The sequence below is a fragment of the Cydia amplana genome, chromosome 9 (genome assembly GCF_948474715.1).
Source record: "Cydia amplana chromosome 9, ilCydAmpl1.1, whole genome shotgun sequence".
NCBI lineage: Eukaryota > Metazoa > Arthropoda > Insecta > Lepidoptera > Tortricidae > Cydia > Cydia amplana.
In genome coordinates this window covers 15,343,995-15,371,816 of record NC_086077.1, presented here as the reverse complement: position 1 = coordinate 15,371,816, position 27,822 = coordinate 15,343,995, and the positions used below count along the sequence as shown (strand labels likewise).

The window sequence follows — 27,822 nt, the reverse complement described above, 5'->3', positions numbered from 1 at the left end:
AAGAGAAGAATCGTGGAATGTATTGGGCCCCATACATTCCACGACTCTTCTCTTTCCGCACAGACTCTAACAGGACCACTTTGCATTGATAAGTTGGAGTTGGAAATGGGTGTTGACGTTTAGAAGAATACTGGCCATTAAACGTTCACGGGCATTTGTTTTATATTTTATTGCAGCTGCACTTTGCAATTATCATTAAATATCCACTTTTTTTCAATATAATGCATGATTTTAATGACAAAAAGTGATGAAGAGTTGAAAGGTGGTCAGACTCAGCACAGCCTCCCACGGAACCACGAAATCGAAGTGACGAAGTGAATAGGCACGGTAATAATATTAATTATGTATGAGTTAATAATACTTGTCACAATATACCCAAATTTTAATAGCTAAGCAATCATTTGTCAATTTAATTTAGTACCTATCATTTTATAGTTCAATAAAAAACGATTACTTAATCAAAACTTTTACATCACACTAAATTATATTAACGGCTACCAAATAATGTCAAATGAATAATTATGTTAGCACGACATTTAAGCACGCATATTAAAAGACGTAGTCAATTTGCCCTCGTAAACCTTTAAAGTGTTTTTAATTAAGTCAATATGATATTAAGTCATTAAAGAGACTTAACACACAATTAATTCGTTTTATAAAACGACAATCTATTAAATTTAAATTTATGCAAATATGCAGATTTAAGCATGCCCTTAAATAAATTACGGTTTATAAATTACGGAAGTAGCTTGTGGTAGAGAGTGGGGTGATCAAAAGGCGAATAATGAAAAGTATATTATGAAAAGTACTCTAATGTTAACTTGTCTTTCGTTATTAAAATGAATTGCGTTACGAAGAACAAATTATAACCTGTACGGCTAACTTCTACTAAGGGCGTCCGCAAGCTGGCGCGGTGGCACGCAGCGGGTGAGCGGGTTAACGAAAAATTTGAGCAATGAATATTACCTACAATGGCACGGCCGCGTGCGTGCACCCGCGCCATCTAGCGGACGCCCTAAATTATTTTTGTGAAATACCTACATTGTGACATTTTTGGGTGTTCTACAGAGAACTTTAGGATTAAAAACCTGCTGGCCAAAGCCATGATAAAATAGAATACTCACTCAGGGCTTTGTCGGAAGTGGTCAACAGCGAACTGCAGCAGCGGATGTCTCCCGTCATGCTGCGGCGTCGTCTGCTCTCTTCTATCCTCCCTCATCTCCCGTTCCCTGTCCCTCTCCCTCTCCCGTTCGCGGACGGGCGACGCGTGCCGAGGCGCGTGCTCCGTCTCGTCGCGGGACTCTCGGGTGTCCCGCGTTTCTCGCGAGTCCCGCATGTCCCGGAGAGAGTCCCGGGATTCGCGGGACTCGTTCCGCTCCCTCACGTCGCGCTCCACGCGGTCCTTGGCGATGCCATTTGTGATCGCTTTTGGTTGGACCTGTAACAAGATATAAAATATAAGCTTTGGTGTTTTCTGTTAGTTACAACACTAATATATTGGTCGAAGATTTGTCGAAATCGCTAATTGAATAATAATTTAGAAACAGTAATGGATACGTAATTTGCAAGTTTATAGACAGATTTTATAATCTGTAGGCATAACACAGGCAAAAGACTACTTTATTGCTCGTCAATAAGATATTTGACTAGCAAAGACATAATTAGAAATCGAATTTATAACCAACTAGGTCGACCTTTTGCTTAACAACGCTACAAATAATACGTTGAGTAGGTAACAACACAGGATACAGTGTAATAGGATTAAGTAATTAACAGCCGACTATGTCAGTTTCAGCAATGTAGTTAACATTTTACGCATAAAACATGTACCTACGTGAAAATCCCTAGGTAGAGTGACCTGTTCATCAGTGAACCACCATTTTCAAACGATCTAAATTACTGCCTGCTGCAATTGATAGATAAAGTATGCACTTGGCTACAAATTTGCGTTCAAGAAATTTAATGTTAATTTTCCTAATAATTTTGCAAAAAAATGGAGTTTGGTTAGTTGTGTCCATCTTGGGGTTGTTTCTAGAGTTAACCAAGTTGTACACATGATACGCTGTCCGAAATAAACGCATTTTATTTATTTATTTTTATTTATTATCTCTATGGGAACTTAATTCGGGTAAATTTGTGATTTACATTTATAAGTTTACCTAGGAATCTTTTTCAGTCTACTTCACCAAACAACATCGAATGTCATTTGGTGTAGGAAGCTTATTTGTAGTAAAATGTATGTGACGCGGCCACTGGGAGCTACAACACAGCTCCTGTTAATCATCTAAACCGTGTTCAGATACTAATGACATTCTTCTTCTCAGATACAATGAATGACAGAGTGGAGAATTTACTACTTAATCATTCTGTTTTACCAAAATAATAGATCGTTCCGACAAATTGGGGCAATAAGACTTATTTTAGAATTTTGAATATAAAATTAAAATTTACGATCGCTATGTCCACTAGATAAGATATATTATCGGCGCGCGCGCAGGAAAGCGTGAATGTCCGCGCACTATCCCCCGAGGCATGCAGTGTGACGGCGGTAGGGTTGCCCATTCATAAAGTCGCGGAAAAACACATTATTGCCAGGAATAAATATGTACATCACAAACATTACAACGGTAATACAACGTTACATATATAGAAACATACATATACAGTATACACTGCTCTAGTTTAAAAAATCGGCCAAGTGCGAGTCGGACTCGCACACGGAGGGTTCCGCACCATCAACAAAAAAACGGTCACCCATCCAAGTACTGACCCCGCCCGACGTTGCTTAACTTCGGTCAAAAATCACGTTTGTTGATGGGAGCCTCATTTAAATCTTTATTTTATTCTGTTTTTAGTATTTGTTGTTATAGCGGCAACAGAAATACACCATCTGTGAAAATTTCAACTGTCTAGCTATCACGGTTCGTGAGATACAGCCTGGTGACAGACGGACGGACGGACGGACGGACAGCGGAGTCTTAGTAATAGGGTCCCGTTTTTACCCTTTGGGTACGGAACCCTAAAAACAACGCCTATTGTAACCACTGTTGAATTGTATTGTATGTTGAGATTGTATTGTAGAAAACTATTTTGAGATCCATAATTTCAATGCACTTTCAATAATAGAGTGACGTTTTTGACACAGGATGCATTGGAAAGATAGAATTTTGACTGATAGGCGGCGCGGAACAATGACATCCCAATCGTACTTATTGCTTATTTTGATGTTAGACATGAATAACCGAAAACAAATCCGTAAATAGTTGTTAGAGCAATAACAATAGGTAATCGAACATCGTCGTCATCATATATGTACATTCGTGTTAACACACTTAAATCTAACAAACTTTTACACTCACACATTCTTAGATTTGATTCACACACTTTTCACTACCTCCTCACAACAACCTTACACATACAAGTACACACTCCTTCCTCTCTTTTTCCTATTCCTATTCTTATGTTTAATATAATTATAAATTTTATTTCTGGTAACTCGTGATGATCATGACCCCCGCGATACAGGCCATGCCTAGTGCGGGGTTCAATGTAACCTTCCTGCTAAACTTCAATTATGAATAAAAATATTGTTATTGTTAGTTTTACAACTACCGTTATCTTTTGTTTTCTGGTATTTGGCAGCCCTATGTGTTCACACATTCCTAACACGGGATGCAGTGGCAGTGTGCGCCGCTAGCCAAAGTTACGTGCACCTGGATAGCCCAGTTATAATAACTCTTACATGTACGTTGCGTTATTGTTACGGACACTCAATTCGTACTTTATCATCAAACATGCAATCAGTAGATTACTAGTTTTATGTTGATCATTATCGTACTGTAAAATGTATTACCCAAAACGGCAATCCCTTCTTATAAAACTAAGTTTTCTACGAAGCTTCAAATGTCTGTAGTACATATATAATTAAGAGCTGCTAATTAGCTTACGTTTTGTGCGGTTGTAAATAAATATGTATACGTTAGGAACACGAGAAGCATTTCTTATCAAGTTGTGAACAATTTTGAAAGTTGGAATCTTGAAATTTAATTCTTCGACGCTTTATTACATTGTGAAGAACTTTGGATGATTACAATCTTGTTGCAAAGAAAAATTAAAGACGGAAAAGCCCATCCTTGACATGAAGCTGAGTGGAGACCATTTCAGGAACGCTTTATAACCAATCTATGTCAGTGTTTTTATTAGTTAAGTTTAAATTAAGCGTTTTTGAATAAAGCATTTTCTATTTTATTCTATTCTATAAAAGTACACGAAGGTAGAGATTTCCTAATTATGACTTGCTGATAATAATGAATGTTTTACTTTTATCAGTTATACACAAACATTACCTTCACTCTTCGTTTCAAAGTTTTCCGACTCAAAGTGCGGATGATATCGTAAAAGCTCTCCATGACAATGGCACACACACTACCTAGACAATCGTCAGTTTCGTTTTCGAATCGTTATTGTAATTGAATCATATTTTTCACTAATTCGCAAGTAATCAGGGCAAGTTAATCGATTGATATTTAATTAATTAATTTAGAAATTTAATAAGTATTTATGAAACAATTTAATTTGCATTTTTGCAGTCGTATTTCCCTTTTAAGGGTATTTTTTTAATGGCTGCCACGGGGTAGCCGATATCGTAATAATTAGTTTAATCGTAGCGGTCGCGACCGCGCTGCGCCGGCGAAGTGCAGCGGCGGTGTGCGCGCGCGCCGCGTCGTTGCAGCTACCATTATTGGTGCAATCGAGATCTATGTAAGCGATTTATCGCGCTTTTCATATATTTCAAATTTTTATCATTTTGTATTCTTACTACAGCTGCGCAGATAGCACTCTTGTTAGAGAAAATAGGGTAGGGACTACCAGTTTTTCTCCTAATATTCCCTATAATCCCCGTGAAGTTTAACATAATATAGAGATATGTTCAAATCAACGAGCTGTCATGGTGGCCGGTAAGCATGGTGGTCTTGAATTATGAGCAGATTGACAATGGTATGCACTTTTTAAAATACATTTCATGAATACTCCAAAGAGGGAAAGGCAGGGCTTGAGAAAAACAGAGTAAAACCCATTAAGTAACCTGACAGTGTCAAAACTGACATAAACGCCATCGAGAACGTAATTTACTTTCTATAAATCTCGTTCGCACTAATATGCGAGTACGAGCGAGATGTATAGAAAGCATAGAGAAAAAAATACATAGAGTGCTCACTCCATACATTAGTTTTAGTACCCAAAAGACTATTAGCATCTAGCATCGAGTAGCGGAACTATCAGTACTGCTACATCTATTGTCAAGTAGCAGTACTGATAGTTCCGCTACTCGATGCTAGATGTAGACACTGAAATTAATAGTCTGAAATGATGTATGGAGCATAGAATTAGAATAGACAAGAACAACTGTCAATCTTCAAAAGTGCGACCAAAAATGAAATGCAAGTGTGTGCGTAAATTGTCTATGTGAGATCAAAAATAGTGATGTCATGTTACAACATATTAATAATCTGTCGGTGTTTGGTTGCTTTATCGACAACTTTTTCAGATGTGTTATTTTAAACGTATTATCCAGCGTATTTCGCTAGCGGTGCAAAGAGGAAACGCCAGCAGCTAGGTAGGTACATTTAGCCGGGTACCTATGGCCTAATAGCATATAATTATATACCTACCCTTAATTTTTATATTTACCTAGTTATAAGTTTGTAAATTTGTTTATTTGTAAATTACCGTTTTTAGGGTTCCGTACCTCAAAAGGAAAAAACGGAACCCTAATAGGATCACTTGTGCGTCTGTCTATCTGTCTGTCCGTCCGTCTATCACAGCCTATTTTCTCCGAAACTACTGGACCAATTAAGTTGAAATTTGCACACATATGTAGTTTATGACCCAAAGATGGACGTGTAACGTAAACAAATGAATTTTAAATATGGAGGCCATTTTTGGGAGATAAATGAGAAAATTAAAAAATAAAGTTTTTTCAAACTACATATATCGTGTTACATATCAGATGAAAGAGCTCATTGTAAGAATCTCAAATATATATTTTTTATAATTTTAGGATTAATAGTTTCGCAGTTATTCAAGAAAATAGGCAAATAATGACCATTCCCCCCCTTATCTTCGAAACTACTGGGTCTAAAATTTTGAAAAAAATACACAAAGTAGTTCTTTACCTACTTATAGATGACAGGAAAACCTATCAGAAATGTGGTCAAGCGTGAGTCGGACTTAATGTACGGAACCCTTGAAAGGCGAGTCCGACTCGCACTTGGCCGGTTTTTTTTCAAACGTTAAAATTTACGACGTTATGACGTATAAATAACACTTGAACTCCGTGTGCTATCAAAATCGTTACAGACTTATCTTAGTCTAACTCTTACTGTGTTGGAAAGTGAAGTTTAAATTTACTGCTAAACATGTGCACCTTCAAAAAGGTATAACAATCGTTATTATTTGAAGTCGGTTATAAAGGTTAATATCTTAATGATGTCTTGTGAAGAAATTATTACATAGCTATTAATATACCGACAAGTTATCGATACTGTCATCTGAACATTTTGTCAAGCCCTAGCGTAAAGTAGCAGTTTATGTTTTTACACAAAATATCTTAAATTATTGAGTAATATGATAAAATATTAGCACACAAAGGAAGAAAAACTTATAATTAACTGTATAAACCGGCTTCTTACACTTTTTATGCTGTTAATTTGACAAAATAATGTCAAGAAAATTTCGCTCGGAATATCATAATTCCTCTGAAATGAGTATTTGCTAGGTTTATTTGGCTCCGTGACACTGAAATCCGGTACACTACAAGACACTATCTTCATTGTATTACTTAATCAAATAGTTTTCTTCCGAACTTGTGTATATTTTTCAAATTGAAAATTACGGTGATACGCTCTTGGCCGTCCGCGGCCGTTGTCAAACTCCAAAATGGTCACGTTTTCTCATTTGTAGTCTGACTCTTTCGCACTCATGCGTTCATATACGCGAGGGCTTCCCTTTCGCACACTTCAGCTGTCTGTCAAGCGCGAGCGACAATTACAAGTCTGTGGTATGGAGTGAGCACTCTTGTCTTACTTATTTCTCTATGTAGAAAGTAAATTACGTTCTCGATGGCGTTTAAATGTCAGTGCCAAACTGATGGTAGCCGTACTGGCGATTCTAAATTCCCATTTAATAGGGATGTTGACAATTTTTTGGAACTCGTTTCATTTTGTAGATAGACACGTAATAATTACAGAAAAAAATATTAAAAAAATATATTCATTAATTTTGAATAAAAAAACATGTATAATAAGTTTCTTGTTTAAATTTCGCGCCTAAACGCTCCAAACTGTCACGTGACCTTGATGACGTAACGGCGTTTTAAACAAACTGCTGTCAGTTATTTTTTTAAATTTTTTATATGGCAACTGACAATTTTTTTTAAAGCGTTAACACACTACCGCATCGGACAGCGACCTTCTTTCTCGCTCTAACTTATAGCTGCGTCCTTAACGCACCACCTTACACACTATCGATTCGTGCGCCGCACCGCACCAAGATCGCGTTTCGGTACGATAATCTGTAGACACTTAGGCAGGTTTTATAACTTGTCTTTGGTGATTCCACTGTGATTACGTCACGCGCTCCGATTGGCGTTTGCAGTCACGTGATACTGGGCATTATTTTAACTACTTTTGATTATTTTTAATTAATTTATTACGCATATTTACACTTGCAAAATATGATTTTCCGCGTTCTAATATTCCCTGCTAACATAACATGTTATATATTCGCGATTCATGTCAACATCCCTATTAAAGAAAGTTACACTTAAATACAGATGAGTATGTTCGCGGACTCGGTGATACACATCTCATGGTTCCACGTCAGTAACTAGTGCGTGCAACGTCGGACGTCTCGGCTAAATTTGTAGTATCCGTTTCGATTTTCTTATTTATAAGTAAATACACTCAGTAAATAGCACTTGTATTTGTGCCCGAGCGAAGAACGTGTACCTACATATACAAGAGTTCTTGCCCAATGAACAATTGAATGAACAAATTTTATATGCCGGTCTTCACCACATTTAACTTTTCTATAATTTAATCAAAATTCAATTATAATAACAAGTTAATTGTGTTAAATTTACTACCAATTTTGATTCACCTCCTGTCGAATTAAGCAAATTTGTACCCAGGTGTATATGAAGCTGCCGACGAGCAAATAGTGTTAAATTACTTAAATTATTAGTTTCCGTTGTTGTTTTTCCTGCATTTTAGAAAAATTGCTGCAGATTAAGAGTTCCTTCCAATAATTTTTGATGTGTAAACAATCCAGTGCCTATTATTTAGTTAGGTAGTTAAATTAACTTGCGTTTAGTACGTAATACATGTCCAATTGTCCAAACATTTAACTGAGAATCGTGAATCTTATTAAAACAGGAGTGTTGATATCAGTACCTAGGTACTATTACCAATTAAATTCTTATGAAGTTAGTTATGACTTTACTTATTCATAGCATGTACCTTCTTACGAACTATGAACATTTTATCCTTAGCCCGTAGCCGAGGAAAGACAAAGATTTATGTGGGATTATGTTAGGCCTCGTAATTAAAAACCAAAATATCACTTTACTTGTTTTATTTAACTATGATAAACTAATTTTATGAATATTTAACACCGTAATCCACGTTCGCTCGCTCACCATTCAAATCGTTCTCCCCGTTCCTTTCGCACCTCTTATCATCCTTCTCTCTCCCTTACGTTCCGTTTCACGCTATCCCCTTACGTTCCATTCCTACATTCTCGGCTGTCCTGCACATCATTATCTGCCCCCAGATATACTCACACGTTCATTCATCTGCACATCATTCATTCAACATTGTAAAGGTAAGTACACGGTAAGTATCTTAACTCTATCTTACATCAGTATAGTGCCATGCTCTGAAATAAAAAGTTACTATTAATTTAAGCACATCTGCTGCATACTACACATCTAAGAAAATTGAGCATCTTAATATGGCACATTAACAATTTACTGAAATCTAGAAAACACTGCTAATATTTTTAACTCTCATGGTACGTTTTAAACATATTGAAAACAGCTGGCAGCATAAGTAACATAGGAACATTTTACAACTTTTTAACATTTTAGCTGCCTTTAAAATGTAACCAACCATAACATAACAAAATATGCATCTTAGCTTAAAATTTTAGGAACCAGGAATTTCCTACACAAGATCAAGTTTATATACAGAAGCTCCGTCTTTTATACTAATTATAACATTTGCCAATCGAGAAATAAGAGAAAAAGGGCTAGACTACTACCTTATCACTCGCAGTCCTCCTCAGGCCATCTTTTCATGAAGTCCGCAAACGTGGCTGTCTTGTTGGGACCCTCGGTGCCGCTGTACAACTTCTCCACGTCATATCGGTCGTTGCGCTTCACCTTGGTTACCTTATAGGGTCCGAGGAACTTTGGCTTGAGCTTAAGCCCTGGCCCAAACTGCGTCCTCTTAATTGCGACGAGATCGCCTACCTCGTACTTGGAGCTCTCTTTCCTCTTCTTATTGAAACTTTTCTTATTTTCTTCTTGAATCTTCTGTATCTGTTCTTTAGCTTTCTGTCTTAGACTTTCTCTTTCTTCATCAAACTGGGATATGGTTTCCTGTTGTAAAAGGTTCAATATCTCTACATCCTCCTTGCACTTCATCTTAGTGCCGGTCAACAGCTGGAAAGGCGAGGTATCTATACTTCTTTGGTAAGTACTGTTTATAGCTCTCTGTACTCGCCCGACATGCTTGTACCAAGTAGACTGGTCTTCTATGCATAGCTTCGTTAGCATGGGGATCATAATACGGTGAATGCGTTCCGCCTGACCATTCGCCCTTGCTATTCCAGTGGTAATCGTCACATGCTGGATTCCTTCATCTTCGCAGTACTTCTGAAAGGCTCCGCTAGTGAATGCTGTACCTCTATCTGTGATGATACGTGTGGGGTTACCAAACGTCTGCTGCTGTAGCTGCAACTTACTAATTACTTCTGCGCTGGATGTTGACTTCGTCGGGTAGAGCCACACGAACTTCGTGAATGCATCCACTACTGTAAGTATATGATTGTAGAGCTTCTTCGTTTCTGTCAACGGTCCTATGTGGTCCAGGTGCAATGTATGCAGTGGAGTACCTTCTTTAGCAATAGGATTTAGAAATCCTTCCTGCTTTCCTTCCTTTCTTGTTGCTAATAAGCATGGTATGCAGCCTGTCACTACCTCTTCTATTTTTCTATCCATGTTTCTTATGTAGTAATCTTTGCTTATAGCTTCCTTCATCTTTCTCATAGCAAAATGACCGTTACTATGCACCTTCTTGATAACTTCTTTCTCCATTACCTTAGGCACCACCAGTTGCCGTTGGTCTCCTTTGTATAGTATGTCATTTTCCACATAAAAGTCATTGTAATGCCCATCTTTCAAAATCAGCTGTTTAATGGCATTGAGCTCTTCATCTCTTTCTTGAGCTTGACCGATCCTCTCATGTAGGCTTACCACTGTTGCCACATATGGATTCCTGCTAAGTGCATCTGCGTGCGGCATCTTGGCACCAGCTCGATGCTCTATCTCATAGTCATACTGGTCCAGTAGTAACACCCATCTTGCCACTTTCGGTGTCAACTCCTTCTTTTTCAAAGTAAGCTCAAAAGCTTGACAATCTGTCACAATCTTAAAATGTATACCGAACAGATAGTGGTGGAACTTCCTCACACTCTCCACTATAGCTAGAGCTTCGAGCTCATAGCTCGAATATCGGCTCTCAGCTTCACTTGTACGTCTACTTCTATAGTATACAGGGTGCAGTTCTCCATCTTCACTGGTCTGCAGAAGTATACCTGCCAGAGCCTGGCTTGACGCATCAGTGTGAAGTTCGGTATGAAGCTTCGGGTTGAAAATCTTGAGCACTGGCTCACTCGTTAACTTCTGTTTCAAAATATTGAATGCTTCTTGCTGCTCAGGACCAAAGGTAAACTTTGCATCTTTTTTCATCAAATCCGTTAAGGGTCTTGCTATCTGTGCAAAGTCCCTTATATACTTTCTGAAATATGAGGTTAATCCAATGAAGCTTTGGATCTGCTTGACATTCACAGGCTCAGGGTATCGCGCTACTGCTTCTACCTTCTCTGGACTTGGCTGTACTTGACCTTCTTTAACCAGATGGCCTAGGTACTCAATCTCTCGGCATATCAGCTTGGCCTTCTTCCAGTTAATTTCAAGTCCATACTCCGCAGCAACCTCCAACACCCGTTGCAGCCTTAGTAGCGCCTCTTGCTCCGTCTGGGCTGGAATTATAATGTCATCTATGAATACCATCATAACACCTTCTTGCATCAACTCTTTAAATATAGTGGTAATGAACCTCATGAAATACTTCGGACTGACTGATAACCCGAAAGGGGCTCTCAGGAACTCCCATTGGCCGTGATGGGCCACAAATGAAGTATAGGGCACAGACTCCTTACTAATCCTTAAATGGAAAAACCCATTTTTAAGGTCTAGCACACTGAACAACTTAGCATCTCTCAACTTGTCAATTAAATCCTCTATCAGTGGCAGGGGAAATTCATCTTTAACCATCTTACTATTCAACAATCTATAATCAACACAAACTCTGGTTGAACCATCTTTTTTCTTGACAAGGACTAGCGGGCTACTATATTCGGAATAACTCACCTGTATAATTCCTTTTTGCATCCACTCATTAACCTGTTCCTCCACAATGTTCTGCTCCACGATGGAAAGCCTTCTGGGACGCTGCGCCACTGGGACATCATCTTTGAGAATGATCTTCAGTTCGATCGGCACCTCTCTGGTCTGCACGGGGTTGTATTCGGCGACCAGACGCTCGACCTCTTCCCTTACCGTACCATCGCGTACGTGATCTGAAACAGTGAATACCTCACACACACAATCCAGACGCGCCAGCCATCCCTCATCCTCAAGTGGCAAGAACTTTACGGAACCTTTGCACATAACCATGGTCACAGTGTCAAGAAATTCCCGACCTACAATACATTTATACGGCATACAATCATTAGGTACAACATGAAATATTGTGTCATCATAGCACGTCTCGTCGATGATCATATTAGCGTAGAACTTGCCGTAAGGAAATATATCCTTCATACCGAGTCCGGTAAACACAGAGTCATCATCACACATTTTCACCTTAAGTTCGTCGAACGAGTCCTTATTTATCAAATTGAATCCACTGCCAGAGTCTACTAACGCCTGTATTTCCACTCCGCACAAATTAATTGACTTCATCGGCTTTTTCTTATTAGTTTTCGTCTTCGATTCGTCAACTTTAGTCGCAATGTTTACATCATGCCGGTAACTGTCAACGCTGTCATCCGCCATGTTGACGTCTGCCTCCTCATTGGCCAGTATTCCAAACATGGCCGACTGCCGACGAATATCCACCGCTGCCATAGAAGGTAGCATCCTATAGAAGTGGTCTACGCGTGCCTCCGTGAGGGACAAAACATATAAATTCGACCAATCATAGCGTCGCATTGCGCCGCTATGATTGGTCGAATTTATTTGTTATGGTGGGCAACAAATGAATTCGACCAATCACGGTGGTCAATTTACGGTGGGGAATAAAACAAGACGTGAGACTGTGACAAGGACAAACAATAATAGCGCTTTCACTGCTACTCCTACTGAAAGATACATAAGACTATCCCGTTCTGTCAGTTATCCCCACCACTCATGCCCAATCCAGTTATACTAGATTCATGACCGCTGCAGACTGCTTTACCGACGGAGATGCTTGCTGTCTCGCTTTCTCACCCGCGCCGCTTATGCGAGACTGCTTTACCGACGAATCCGCACCGCCAGCCGCGCCGGCGCCGCCGCCGCCACCGCGTTCCTTGGATTTCGATGGACATTCTCTGCTTATATGACCAAAATCGTTGCAAAAATAGCATTTCACCCCTCTAGTACATGTTACCGCCAGATGATCTTCTTCACCACATTTGTAGCACCTTTTTCGACTTGATGATAACGATGAACTATTATACTTCGTGTCCTTTTCTATCTTATTAGGTTTAGCTTCTTTGTCTTCTTTCTTCGTTTTAGTTTTCATTTTTTCATATAAAAGCAACTTCTCCTTGAGTACGGGATAAGTAGTAGCCCCGTATAATATAGATTTATTAGGTTCGTAGTCCGTAATGCCGTCAACGATGTATTGTATCGCGACGTAATCCGGAAACTTAGCTCGCTTACCGAGCTCCTTCATAATGAGCATGTATTGATAGTAAGACTCTTCTCTTCTCTTCTTTCTGTTGCCCATAAGCTCGTGCATTTCCTTAGTGTTGATTGCATCCGGGAACTCTTTAAGCAATGCCGCCTTAAGCTCGTCGTACTTCTTAAAGGTTTTCTCGGACTGCAACCATAACGCCGCCGTGCCCACCAAGGATCTACGCGCCACCACGAGCTTCTGCGCCTCCGTCCAGCTGAAGATTTCTGAGTTATCTTCTATATCTTGCGCCCATTTCGACGCCGTGTGCGCTTTATCGTCGCCGCTAAACTTCGTAATACTGTCCGTCATGACAGTGAGGTTTAAAAGGCTAGCACACGCGTCGGCCGCCATTTTCTCGTCTTCAATTTCTGAGCTTAGAATACTCAAAATTCTTTCTTCGTCTTGATCGTCGTACATCAACCTTCTTATTTTTCGTCGTGTCTTCGTGTTGGAATGGAGAACAATCTTCTTTTGCCGTGTTCTGTACCGCCGCCGTCTTTCGCCGGTACGTTGCGCGCGACCACGTGCCACCGTCGAACAACTATTTGGTTTTTAGAGGCAATCCCGGACGAGCCCCCAAAATTATGTGGGATTATGTTAGGCCTCGTAATTAAAAACCAAAATATCACTTTACTTGTTTTATTTAACTATGATAAACTAATTTTATGAATATTTAACACCGTAATCCACGTTCGCTCGCTCACCATTCAAATCGTTCTCCCCGTTCCTTTCGCACCTCTTATCATCCTTCTCTCTCCCTTACGTTCCGTTTCACGCTATCCCCTTACGTTCCATTCCTACATTTATGTCAATTTCTGGAACGTGTCTCTCAACTTCGCCGCAAAGCCTTTATCGGTTTCAGTAGAAGAGTCATAAGTGTCATAACCCAGATTTTTTGCATTCTATCAACGGTTCACTGCGTCAGTTGACCGGTAACAACAATCATGTTTATTATTTATTTCAATAACCCAACCATAATGACCAGAGATCGGACAAATTTGCGTCATTGCTCGCAATAATGTGGACATGAGTCCAAAATTGATTAAATAATTAATAATTTAATTAATTTCTTACCTGAGGTTTAATTTTGATTCCTAATCAATAAATAACACATAGATTTCTTATAATGTAAATTTATTAAAAAAATAATCAGTATGTTTTCCAAATTTTCTGTAGGTACTCATTTTTTCATATCGAAAATATATTTATGTGCTATTTATTGACTAGGGAACAAAATTAAATCTTAGGTAAAAAAATAATTAAAATAATGAAATGATTAATTATTTAATCAAATTTGGAGTCATGTCCACATTCTTGCGAGCAATGACGCCAATCTGTCCGATCTCTCATAATGACCCAAACACGATTGTCATTTGTTAGTTGTAGAGAGCGATTGCTAAACAAACTTCTTTGATATTCATTTGGGGTTGCGCAAAGAGTTGTACACTGCCTTCTCGTAAACAATAATATATACCTATGTATTATCTAGAATAGGACCAAGCTAACTTTTCATGGCATTTGCAATGATAAATATGAAGTTTTTAATGACACTCCCTCAGTTGGTTCTGTCCTAGTCTGGGAAAAATTACCTTAGACGGACTCTATCATGACAATTTTTGAAACTTTTTTTACACATATTTGTTTTTTGGTGGGATAAGATTTAATTAGAGGTGATTCTACTAGTTGCATGGTCATGGGAAAAAATGTTAATAATAACTAATATTATGGTCGGTCAAGGCTTCGTTCACGCATCTTGCCCTTGTGGGTAATTGCGTCAATGTCTTTTTATAATGATAAAAGTTATTATTAAAAACGTATGAACTGATGGAATAATAATGGGTTAAGGTAGTTAGTTCGACCTGTTTAAGGGTCAGCGGTACAGAAGCCTAAAGAGTACTTACAAAGGGCAGCGGAAAAACCTCAAATTTTATGGCCGAATGGCCATATTTTGTGGTTACTAGAAGATAATTACCAAAACTTGCCCAAAGACTAGTAGACTAGTTTCTACTTTGAAGACTATTTACTAACCATTTAATAATAAATAGTAAACTTCAAATAAAACCGTGGTTAACATGGGTACTTATTGCAAAATAATATGTAATCTAGGAACAAGCACGCGTTTTTTATTCACTCTGCAATTATCAAAAAAGCAATCAAAACGCTTGATTTGGTTATCATTTGACAAAATAACACGTTAATCGTAAAAAAATTACCTATTATAAACCCGACCCGATTGTATATAGTCTTTGCCGAGTCAGCACAAGTTCGAATAGTCATTATACTTAATTAATGAATGAATTGGAGTAGAAAAACCCAAGTTACCAAGTGTATTAAAAACCTATCCATATTTCATACATGTAATATGTGACTAGTGACAAATAGTAGCTCGGTAGTAGGTACAGTAACTTCCCGAAGTCCGGGGCGGTTTTCCGAGACCACTCTCACTCAGGTCCGTGCTATCAAGTGCTATTGAACTCGCCTACCTCATTCAAGTCCAGGCTTAACATTCTCATCGCAGGCTAGACAACTTTTGCCTGATGCCTCGGCCAAGAAACACGGTATGAGCGAATATGTTTGAACCATTTTAACAGCCCGTTTGTCACCTGGGCTATTACCGCGAAAATCGAAGTTCACCAATTGCGGGTATTTTTCTCTGTCACTCTAATTACGCCTTCATTTAAGTAGCCCCTCTGTTCATGCGATCAGCTGACGGTCTTTCCACCGCGATATAGCGGCGAACGATATTCACCGTTTCATATAAACTATCATCTGACAATGTTTCGATCGAGATGCGATGACAACTTTTTATTTTGTGTTTAGGTGACTGCCGTTCCCACTAACGGAGCGGCAGCTGACGTCATTATACATCGCCCTTAACGAGTTATCACCCGGGATGCGATGACATACGAAATTTGCGCCTGGACCGCGGTCTGTAAGCTTACAAAATTGGAGATCACGCTTATATTAAGGGATAAGTTCGCCTTTGTATTTCTTACTAATTTATCTTATTTTATTATATGTATTTTTGTACAATAAAGAGTTTACTACTACAACTAACTACGACTATATTGGTTTGCTAGAGGCGATCGCTCGTCTACAGAGTAACAGATAGGAATGACAGGTTAAGTGGCAAACAACTTGCAGCTTGTAAGGCTGGAGTAGGAAGCTTTTTTGTGGCACGCAGTCGGATAATCGTTAACATGAATTCGGAATAGGCAACTGTACTTACTTATGAATGTCCGGCGGTGTTTGTGTGGTAAATGTCCGTATATAGAAAAAAAATCTTGCTAAGTCAATCAATCCCTTTTCTTTAAAGTTTTCTGACATCAAATAAATACAGTACCTACGGTAACTTTTGATAAAATATTTACGTAATAGGACCACCACTAAAGTGTGATCTTATTAACGAAACAAAAATCATTGAAATCAGACCAACTCTAAAAAAATGCTACGAAACTTTTGTAACACTCTTGGTGCTTGCGGGCATATTATAACTTAAGTGTCATTCTATGGATCTTGCTAACTATGTAAAGAAAACTCACTAGTAAATTGACATTTAGCGACAATTTTAATATGGCGGTTTGTTTACATAATTAGCAAGTTCTATAGAATTACACTTTACAATAATATTAAAATGCTGCTTTATTTAAGTGTCTAAATTGTACAGGTAATACCTAGACGACTATGTGATTCTACATTACGGATGCCGCGGACAAGTAACATCCACCGGTTGTTTGCGACACCGATAGGGCCAGGCCAGGAAGGCCACCGTTACAAATGCTCAGCCAACACATTAGCGCCCCGCTAACACTTTTGACCTACCTACTGCCGGACACTTCAGAGGACTTGTCTCAATGTTTATAATTAGATGATTTAGACGTTACACAGAAGACAAATAGTAATACTTTGTACGAAATGCAATATAGAAGCAGTTATGTGCTAAGAAGATAAAATATAATTTTTGGATACTTAGTACATACATATATAGATACTGATTTTATTCAACAGAAAACCTAAGACAGTTTACCACGTTTTCTGACTATAGTAAATTAAATAATGTTTCAACATTCAGAGGATAGCCCAGAGTTCGTATACAATTGTAAAATACATTTAATTTGAGACATGTAGGTAGAGTCCGACTCCGACCACTATTCGAATTCTATGAAAATATGAGATTTATAATGACACTCGCCCACTTTGCTCTGTTCAAATCGGTGCAAAGTTAGCTTAGACGGACTCTATGTAACAATCTGGTCCCGTAACAATTTTCTGCTTCAATGATCGTCCCATAGAAATCGTCACATGTAATGATAGGAACATGATCACTTTCCATAATTGATAGCGCAACCTCGTTAGTGCGTAATGTGAACATTGCGGAGCACGCCGCTGAACCGACTAATGAAACGCCAGGAAAGTGAGGAGCCGGGGAAAGTGATCACTGATGACCGGGGTGTGGAATTGTGGGGGGTATTAGTTACGGTCGTTGGTTTGGATGGCCCTTCGTAACTAGAAGCTCTTTGTAGAAGGTTCCATAGGTAAAATCTCCATATAAATACAGTTTCAGGCCCTTTAACGTCAATTCAGTCATATTCTCAAGAATAGGGAGTCATAATATTTCTTGCAGGGTCCCATTTACCTTTAAACCCAAAAATGTCTCTTCCTTTTCGAAATTTCGATTATCGCTTTCCGCGGAAGGCCCACTCCTCTGATTGGCGCTGCAGAGTACTAACAGAGTGTATATTTCAGCGGAGTTAGTTGGAACTAACACAACTGGCGTAACAATAAAGGCGCAATTAACGCCGGCTGCGCATCGTAATTATACGAGTACCGGTCGCAAACAGGTATCGGTAGAAGGCGCTAGTGATGACATGCAGATATGATTCTTATCTGACAGTGTCAAGAGTGACATTTTGTTATTTTTGTTTGAAGAAATGTCATTTTGAATATTGACAGATCAGTATATCATGTTGGAAATAGATCGAATAACTAAAACTCGAATTGGCCTGTTAGGTACGGTAAGCTGCAGAGATTTACGAGTAGTTTAGTGCCCCTACAACGTAGTGTTCTTTTTGCATTTAGCTAGATGCCTACATAGAAAAAGATGAATGTTAACATCGGCGATAAACGTTGCCATGTTTGGATAGGTAAGTAGCTAAACGTTAATGCACCGACATAGGGCAGGGTAGCCGTAGTCACATCCTGCTTACAGAAAGGAAAGTAAACCTCAGGTAGGTCTACATTTTGTTCCTTAATCTTAACACCCCTGTAAACGATTTTGTGTACCGGATAAAAGTATGTCAATTTTTTTATATGCCCTTTTAAAATTTTCCGCCGTCTTTTTAGATTAATATCTTGTCTATGACTATGACACATAAAGAAATATGTTCATATAGGGAACATCTGTTGCCGAAACTTATCTCGCTTTCACTGCGCATCGCCATCTCTTGATCAGACAAAAACGCGTGAAATATGTATGAGCGCACGAGCTTCTAGTCACGACTTCAAATAAATCTAATTGTTTATCTTTGCTGCTTATTATACTAGTCAACGGCACTGTGTTACAACGATAATCTTTGGCTCCTAGAACAACACTGCTTGAAGGTTTTCAAGCTTTATTTTCGTTCTAACTTCTTATGTTCTTACGTACCTAATACAGTTACTGGATTATTACGGTTTCCATTAGGAATCATATGGCAGGTGTGTTTTTGACTCAAATAAGTAGTATGCCGAGCCTTAAGGAAAATGCAGTCAGCTTCTTATTGGGACTTCTGCAAACATTTCTTTGAAGGAGTTTAAACTAGGTTGGATGACTTGATTTTTTAGTCTGGACTACCGAGTAGGTAATCAATTTTGTTATTTTGAAAAACAGGAAGTGTTTTGACACAGCGTTAATTCAAGCTTTGAAGACCTAATTAGTTGATTGGCGAGCGATTATGGCGTAAAATTGGTATGACCGTAACCAAATTTTAATTTAGGGTGTTGTCACGAGAAGAGTACCTAGTATCCCCTGATCCCATTTAATGAGTTATCGTTTATTAGAATCAAAAGGCTCTACTAGGTATGTATATGCTATGATTCCCAGACTATACAAATTTAATGGAAATAGACAACATCCTTAGACATTACCTAATTCCTCTCGAACGAAAATAAGCGGACTTATACAGGAACAAATTTTTAACCAAAGTCCACAATCGTTTCAAAGATGTGTTGAAGCGACATATGAAGAGAGCTCATATAGAGCCAACAACATGGGAGACACTAGCTGGTGACCGTCCACAGTGGAGGCATATTGTGCAGACGCATGTGCGTGAATTTGAAGACAGGCGACGCACAGAACTCGACACTAAGCATGACGAGCTAAAGGCCAGACCATCTGTGGCCATCACATATAATTACGTCGGAGGGGTGCTGACCTGCAGGCCTGCAGCGAGTGTGGCCGCACATTTGCTGCAAAGATTGGCTACGTCAGTCACCTGAGAGCGCACCAGCGACGCTCTCAGCAGTAGAAAGCAGTCGCTGTGGCCGAAAACGGCTAGGAGATGATGATGACACTCATCAAATTTGAACCCAATCGAACATGACGGCTAACAATGCATATTTATTTGAACAAATACAATGGCGTGTCGCCGAAAAACAACACAATAGCGAGAAGATACGAGTGGCTGTCGTCACCAATGTTATTAACACCAGCAAAAACTGAATGATACGAGTAGATGTATTGAACAATGTATTGTTTATGAACAGGAGGCGTATTCTGATTGTAATAACAGGTAATTTGACCTGGATATGTCAAGGGTCTGATCTATCAATGTCAAAAGTGATTTCTTCAACCAGAAACGGACACATTAGGAATGTGCGGAGCCATTCGAAGCACTAATTAGAGTAATTAGTCTACAGACTTTACACATCTGAACGATTTAATAAATATTTGCTTTTACTTTATTAAGTAAAATACATACATTACTTAATGAATAGATTTACTTGCCTATAATGACAGTGCCAATGCCGTTATCCAAGCGGGTGTACAAATATTAGTAGCTAACTGTCCACCTTCCTGACGCGCCTACTTATTTTGCGCTTAGGTCGCAGCAGCCTCTATTACCGCGGGTATATATAATATCCAGTAATCGGCAGTATCCGCTCGATAGTGACAAAGTGAATTGTTGTTTAAAATTGACGATGCTTGCTTATTTTTTTATATATTTTTTTTCACACAATATTAATGGTAAATGCAATTATTCCTTATTATTTTAATAGCGTTTGTTAGCGTGCATGCCATACGAGCTCAAATAACTTAGGTAGTATTTATCTGTAGGTAGCTTATTTAAGTTGAGATGAGTATACCTATATTTTATGGATTCTCGTAGCTATAGCTATAACGCGTAATAATCATATTCTATAAAGAATATGATAATTATGTGTGCAACTGACAGTCATAATATCCAGTCACAGTCAAGTGTGTTGCAGACGAGAAGGTTGCAAAAGGTCATAGATTTTACCTAATTTCATCCCTTGTTCCTCCTTCCGGCAGTCATTGCAAACGCGAGTAACCAACAGTAGCTTCCTGTTACTAATAACAGCTTACATATCACAGGTGCTCTTACTCGTAATTGAGTAGTCTAAAATCATCTCTTACTCGTAACTACTGGCTTATCTCCAGCATCGATAAAAAACGATGAGTGTGTGTTTCACGTTCATCTAGATTGTTACAATCGCTGGGCAAGCACATGTAAACCAGTTTAAATGCGATCTCTGATTAAGCGTAGTCAAGAAGATTATAGTACAATCGAAATAGGACAAAGGTAGAAATGTCTAAAACAGTCCTGAAATTTGGAATTTTTTTGGTGTGTGAAAAAAGGTCTTGTTTTCATGTTCTGACGTTTGAGGACCTCGAGGTCATCGAGGCCGCCATCTTGGAAAATGTATTTGTGCTATTATAATCATACCGGAAATTGAACGTACAACCAAATAACCATAAACTTCTATAGGACGGAGCGTGCACGTTGCAGTTGCAGTGTCTGCTAGCTTGTGGCTTAAATCGGGAACCTAAACTTAACATGCTTCCATCCTGGGAACTTCTTTGCTGCCCTCTACAGTTCATGATTGCTCCCTGTATGCTTTGCCTCTGTTTTTTTTTTAAATTAAGGTTTTATATAAACTTTCTTACATTACAAGAGAATAGAGTAAGCCTGAAGAAGGGTGTACAGCGTAAACAAGACGTCATTTAAGGTATCTGCTTCTCAAGCTTTAGTAGTGGGGTATATAAGTTTCTGGCGTAGTTGTTACAGATCTGGAGGTCCCGTTACAGTGGCGCCCGAAAACAAACCGCTTGCGCACGCGCCTCCTACAGCTACACACGGCATTTAAGGCGAGTGACGCTGTGTTTATTATATTACCGCGTAGAAAGCGAATCGTTCGGTTCCGCTCTCGTTGCAACCCATGGTAATTAGTTGCAATTGTCAATTACCATGTGAGCTACAGTGTTATTACCACAGCAGAATTGTATAGAGGTGAGTATGAATAGGCAATTCGTTTTGGCCAATAGAAAGATAAAAGCTAAAGTAAAATTGTTGATAAAATCTTTAATCAATTTTGCTCAATAAATTCTAAGTAAGTAATCAATGTAAGTGCTGATAGCTAACATTGGAAAAATTGCATTATCTCATGTTACTAAGAAGTGCATTTTAGCTTAAATATCTCAACGGTGGAACCGTTCTCTAAGCACCATACGCTGACTGAGATGCAGGATCAGTATCGCTGTTATACGCGCTATCAGCATGTGCATCCGAGGCACACGCCACCGGTTTAAGTCCACTGCCAGGTGGCTTGGATTCGACAACGACGACTTCCACAAATCGATTGAAACCCCTTTTCTACCCTACCTATGTACATATTATCTACCCCTTTGCCTATGTATTATGATGCAAAATGTATGTTGTATGCGTAAAAAAGGAAGAAATTTCAACCATACATAAAATCAATATAGACCTACATAGATACTAGTCCTTTTGAAGTTTCCCATGACCTTCAATTAAAGCGTTTGCAAATATCAACCGAGCACAATGTAACAAAGGAGTTAATATCCGTGCCACCATGTTTTGGTGTGCGGTGTAAGGACGCGCTGGACGGAAGCACGGATCGGCGCGCGCGCCGGTCACGTCTGCGCGGGGCACCTGTTTGACAGCAACTCTTTATTGAACATCGGTCGACTTTATGTCCTTGACTTAAGGTTTACGAAATGTCAGTCTACAGTGTGGACGATGGTAAAACATACGAAACCGTTAAAAATGGGGTGCTTCAAACGTTAATTTGATGAAAAAATAGGACCAACTTGGAACAACCTTTCTAATTAAATATACTTTCAAACAAAATACTGCTCGAAATCCGTTCAGAAACAACGAGATCTGACAAACATACACAAAAAAATCCGGTCGAATTGATAGCCTCCTTCTTTTTTAAAGTCGGTTCAACTAAAATACTATTACTTAAAACAAAAAATAGTGCTTTGCTAATCCGCGCAATAGTACAAAATTATGAAAATAATTTATTTTGCGGAATTAGCCAAACAGTTTTTTTATTATTATTATGAATTTCCGCAAACTAACGCTTGTATCTTTTAATTATTTGAAAATACTTATCCCCCACTTCTAAAGATAGGCTTCTAGACTATCCATTCCATTCCTGAGAACATTAGAAGAAGTGATCTAATTATATATCGAATATCGTCAACCGATCGAGGAAAGAAAGTAGGCAAAGCTTACGTATCAAAATATTTAACATGTAGATAGATATTAAGTTTTTAGAGCGATAACCACGGTATAAATTCTGCATAATTTTACAAGTTTTACCAAAAATTTACACTGTATTTTATAAGTAACGTACTAAAAAGTATAAATAGTGATGGTCATAATAACATTTCTCAAGATGTTATAACTCACAATGAATGATGGCATGCAAATGCTAATGTGTTATTTCCTTAGTGTTCAACGTCATCGCTTGTAGCTCTTTCTATTACTGGTAATTTAATAGCTTTTCATGACATACAAAAGGTGCTAAAACGCTTCCGACTGTTAGATTAATCGGCACAACTGGAAAGCGGAGCATTTATTAACATTAGTCCATAAATCGCATAGCAAAATAATTTTATGAAATGGAATTATGCAAATACTTTCATGCTAAAGATAGCATAAAATTATGCAACACGAGACTACCGTCGTAACTTATAAGTATGCGTCTATGTAAATAGTGCTGCTAACTGCGATTCTTGACACGAATCGATTGTGGGATGAATCGATCAACGATTTGCTCTTAATCGATGTAGCGGACTGTTCGTATCATGATCTAGAATCGGTTACAATTATATGTGACACCGGGATACTGCTATAGGTATCTAACAGAGGACACACTTGTGCATGTGCATGCAATATGTAGGTATATACTATACATATACCATCGGTATAACTATCAAAATCAGTTATTCTGTTTTGACAGTCGTTTATAAGACTGAGCCCAGTTAAATTCTGCCGTCACACAGATAAAAAAAATATAACTATTGAATTACTGTACGGGGGTTAGAGGTGGCAAGATATTGGCAAAATATTATTTAGTTATGATCCCTTCACACGATAAGAAGAAGAAGAAGAAGAAGAATTACTGTAGTACAAGTAGGTACACTGAACTAACGATGGTATTTGTGACATTTATGCTAAATAGTGATGGGTAGGACATAAATTTAAAATGAGTTTGTATGAGTACCTCATTTTCTAAAATGAGGTGTTACAATGTCTTACTTCAAATGAGGTGAGGTACTAGCATATTTTTAGCGTCGACTATTTCATTAATTCCAACGGCGACAAAAATATTTAATGTATATACATATTTATGTATTCATCACTTCCTTTATAAATAAATAAATAGTAACATTTAATTGGAGTGCAATTCTGGAGGTTAAGAATAGAACTTTTAGAAGGAAGATAATTTTAGAATCAAGTAAAATGAATAGAGGAGTGAAGTAAGACATTTTTGCGGTACGAAGTACTGCGACAAATTAACAAAATGAGTGGTACAAATGAGGTGCCTCACGAGTGAGCGACTCAACACTAATGCTAAAGCCTATGTATGTTCGGACTGCATTTGCAAGGAAAATCGAATGCAAACCCGCGAATGCTTGGTACCTGCTGAACGTGTTGGTTTGGACGCCGTCTGTTCGCCTGCATTGTGCAGTCATTGTGTGGTACTGGTTAACTATCGGCGTATAACGGTATCATATACATACATTCCTTGCCTGCACTCTGTGCTTGTTTAGATTTCTGGTTCGATCAAAATAGGAAATAATTTTCACATTAATATAGGTTTGGCGAGTAGGTAAGGTAAATTTTTGATCAAGCATGTCTTTTTCATGTTTTCTTATAGCTAACCCCGATACGTAATTCTTTTATAAACTACTAGCGACCCGCCCCGGCTTCGCACGGGTTATCAAATTATACATATACCTTCCTCTTGAATCACTCTATCTATTTAAAAAACCGCATCAAAATCCGTTGCGTAGTTTTAAAAATCTAAGCATACAGACAGACAGACAGACATACAGCGGGAAGCGACTTTGTTTTATACTATATATGTAGTGATGTGGGTACCTACTAGATATAAGTCGTTGGAAATAGAAAGTTAATGATTTAACATTCCATTCATGCGTGTATCAATACTATCAATGCTCCTATTCAATTTCATGTTGTTTTATGTATTAGACTTTGTAAATAAACCAGCGAACCAAATTGTAATTGAATTTCGTCACCAAGTAGGTAAATAACAACTTTGTATAGGGCACACTCTAAAATTGAAGCAGATTGCAAGCCGTTTTGATTACTCAACTACTTACTTATAACAGCAACAGGGGGCCTAACCAAGATGAGAATCGATGATAAAAAACGCTTATAGAAACTTAAATAATGTTTGGAAATAGTTACTGTAGTCCCGATACATTTTTTCTTTTCGTTTGGCGTTTGTCGATGTACTTACGATTGGCATCTTGGCCCCGTAGCCACCATGCCAATCGCTAACGCTCCGTAGCGATCGAAACGCAACTGTCACTGTCGCACTAATATGGAAGAGTGATAGAGAGACAAAGCGATTGTCACTTTGTCTACTATTCGATCCTATTGATCTCTTAGTATTCGATAAATACTACTAAATGCCAAAATATTGTGGTGAGACATTACGGGACCCTTTTCTAGTTAGACCTCTAATAAACGAGATGAGATTAACACCTTGCAACCGTAAATCAGGGTCGTTCCTCTGGCTACAGATAATCGACTGTGGGAACTAGGAAGAGCGGAGCATCCAGTGCCGATGATGCAATATCTGATCTTACAGAGACCTTAAACACACGTACAACACGTTAGTCAGCAGGTGATTTTTAATACTGCAGTCGTAATTTAATTACATAGTAGGTAAGTATTCATTGAAGATATTCAACTAAAAATTTATATTATGGTTAAATTAAATAGAGCCCCATCTTTTAGACCAGAATATCACAATGGAAAATATCACTAAGTACATAGTATAAAACAAAGTCGCTTCCCGCTGTCTGTCTGCCCCTGTGTATGCTTAGATCTTTAAAACTACGCAACGGATTTTGATGCGATTTTTTTTAATAGATCTATCACGCTCTCGTGATTCAAGAGGAAGGTTTATGTATAATTTGTTAACCCGTGCGAGCCGGGGAGGGTCGCTAGTGTTAACTAAACTGATTCGTTAATTATGTAATTACAATATAGTATTAAATATGTCTAAAGTCTGACGTAAGATTGAATAGAACACGACAAGGTGAGTGAAGGAAGCTTATTTTTAAGCAGCGGCTGAGAAAATAACTCCAATAGCTTCAACGTTCTGTCGATACGTATAACTATAAACTGACCACAACCACAAACGGAAAAGAAAATATGACCACAATCACTTGTAATTCAACGTTGTCAATCTAAGCCACTTCCTAGATAAGTACACATTTCTCATAGATTAAAAATATGTGTAGGTAAACGGGAAACATAGAAATTGAAAATGGCAATTTTGCGTAATTCAACTTCAATGAGACAGAAACTACGAAACTTTCCAAAAAACATATCTCTATTCAAAAATATAAATATTCTTTAATTCCTGTGAAATTTTCTCTAATATTTTAGTGACAAAAAATTTAACAGTCGCAGATTTAACTATTATTGGTCCTATTTATGTTTGTATTTTCCATAAACTTTTTGGCTACTTCTTAGGAAGGTTGTAGACGTCTTCATCCTTACTCCTCCTCTCCTTAAAAATGCATACATGTATAGGTATACGTTAAAATCGAAAACCCCTAGGTTAGTCATAAGGTTACGTTTGGTTCCACGTTCGGAAACGGAAACACGGGCCGGTAGCGATGGCCGCGGATTGTTAGCATTTGCTGCGCTTTGTCACTGCGCTGTCGAACCGAATTAAACATAGACCTACACGCGTTCCCAAATTGATTTCAGGGCCAGCTCACTTTACAGTGTTTTTTTTTTAGATTTGGTTAGTGTGGTTATAGGCTATAACTAGCTCAAGCAAGAGTTTTGATCGAATTTCACTATAGGTTAGGTACAATTCTGAACAATAGTTTTCAATTCGTTTCCTTCATTTTCAAGTCATTCAAAGTTAAATGAAAAACAATGTATGAGAAATCATGCAATGTTGGTTGAGATTGACTGTCGCAAGGGTCACCAAACAGGAGCGTCAAACAAAATTTGCTGTGGTACGCTAATTAATATGATTTACAAATATAAGGTATTTTTTTAGGAACCGTTCTACAATTAAATGGGGTCAAGGTCAACATATACTTGTAAGGTAAGGAAGTATATACACCTACCTAAGTCGGGTATATGTTGATAAGTGAATATACAATGAAATTACAAAAAACACCACAGCCGGTAGAAAACAGAGGAAGATGATATGATGATGCTATCTTTCATCATTTTCATCAAATTTGTGCGGTTTTTTCGATGGGGTAACCATGGTAACATTGGAAATTTGCTTATCAATAGATAGTTAATGGGTGATCCAAAGTGATCTTAATTAACTATATGTGAATAAAGAGGATGGGCAATGGATACGCTTGACACACGATCAGCTTTCGCTTGCGTAGCCATCGTGACGGTTTTCCTTTTCGCCCGTATTCATCGACATTTCCGACCTATTGTTGACAGTTCTGGCAAAACGCGCTCAAGGGGTGTTAATCATTTCATTATTACTTAGATCGTTAAATGAAGTCGTACACAATCATAAATTAAGTGTTAATGATTTTTAATTAGCAATAATAAGGCAATATCAATACATATTGTAAAACAAGTCCCTTGCCGCGTCTGTCTGTCTGTATGTTCACGATAAACTCTAAAACTACTGTACGGATTTTCATACGGTTTCCACCTTTTAATAGTGATTCTTGAGGAAGGTTTTGGTGTATAATTTGTAAAGGTTTTGTGTAAATTCGTTGAACTACCCGTGCGAAGCCGGGGCGGGTCGCTAG

At 38.3% G+C, this 27,822-nt stretch overlaps 2 protein-coding genes across 2 annotated transcripts in view; both read right to left on the bottom strand.

The window, feature by feature from the left end:
• LOC134651210 (unconventional myosin-XV) overlaps positions 1-27,822 on the bottom strand; it is a 127,588-nt gene that overhangs the window by 20,083 nt on the left and 79,683 nt on the right. Inside the window, exon 23 of the mRNA XM_063506279.1 lies at positions 1,125-1,438. Within this exon, the coding sequence (XP_063362349.1) occupies positions 1,125-1,438 (314 nt within the window). The remainder of the gene's footprint in view (positions 1-1,124; positions 1,439-27,822) is intronic.
• LOC134651203 (uncharacterized) lies at positions 11,202-12,459 on the bottom strand. The gene is made up of 2 exons (XM_063506271.1): positions 11,717-12,459; positions 11,202-11,325 (listed from the first exon to the last, which is right to left on the bottom strand). The coding sequence occupies exons 1-2, from the start codon at positions 12,440-12,442 to the stop codon at positions 11,299-11,301; spliced, it is 753 nt and encodes a 250-aa protein (XP_063362341.1). The 5' UTR covers positions 12,443-12,459; the 3' UTR covers positions 11,202-11,298.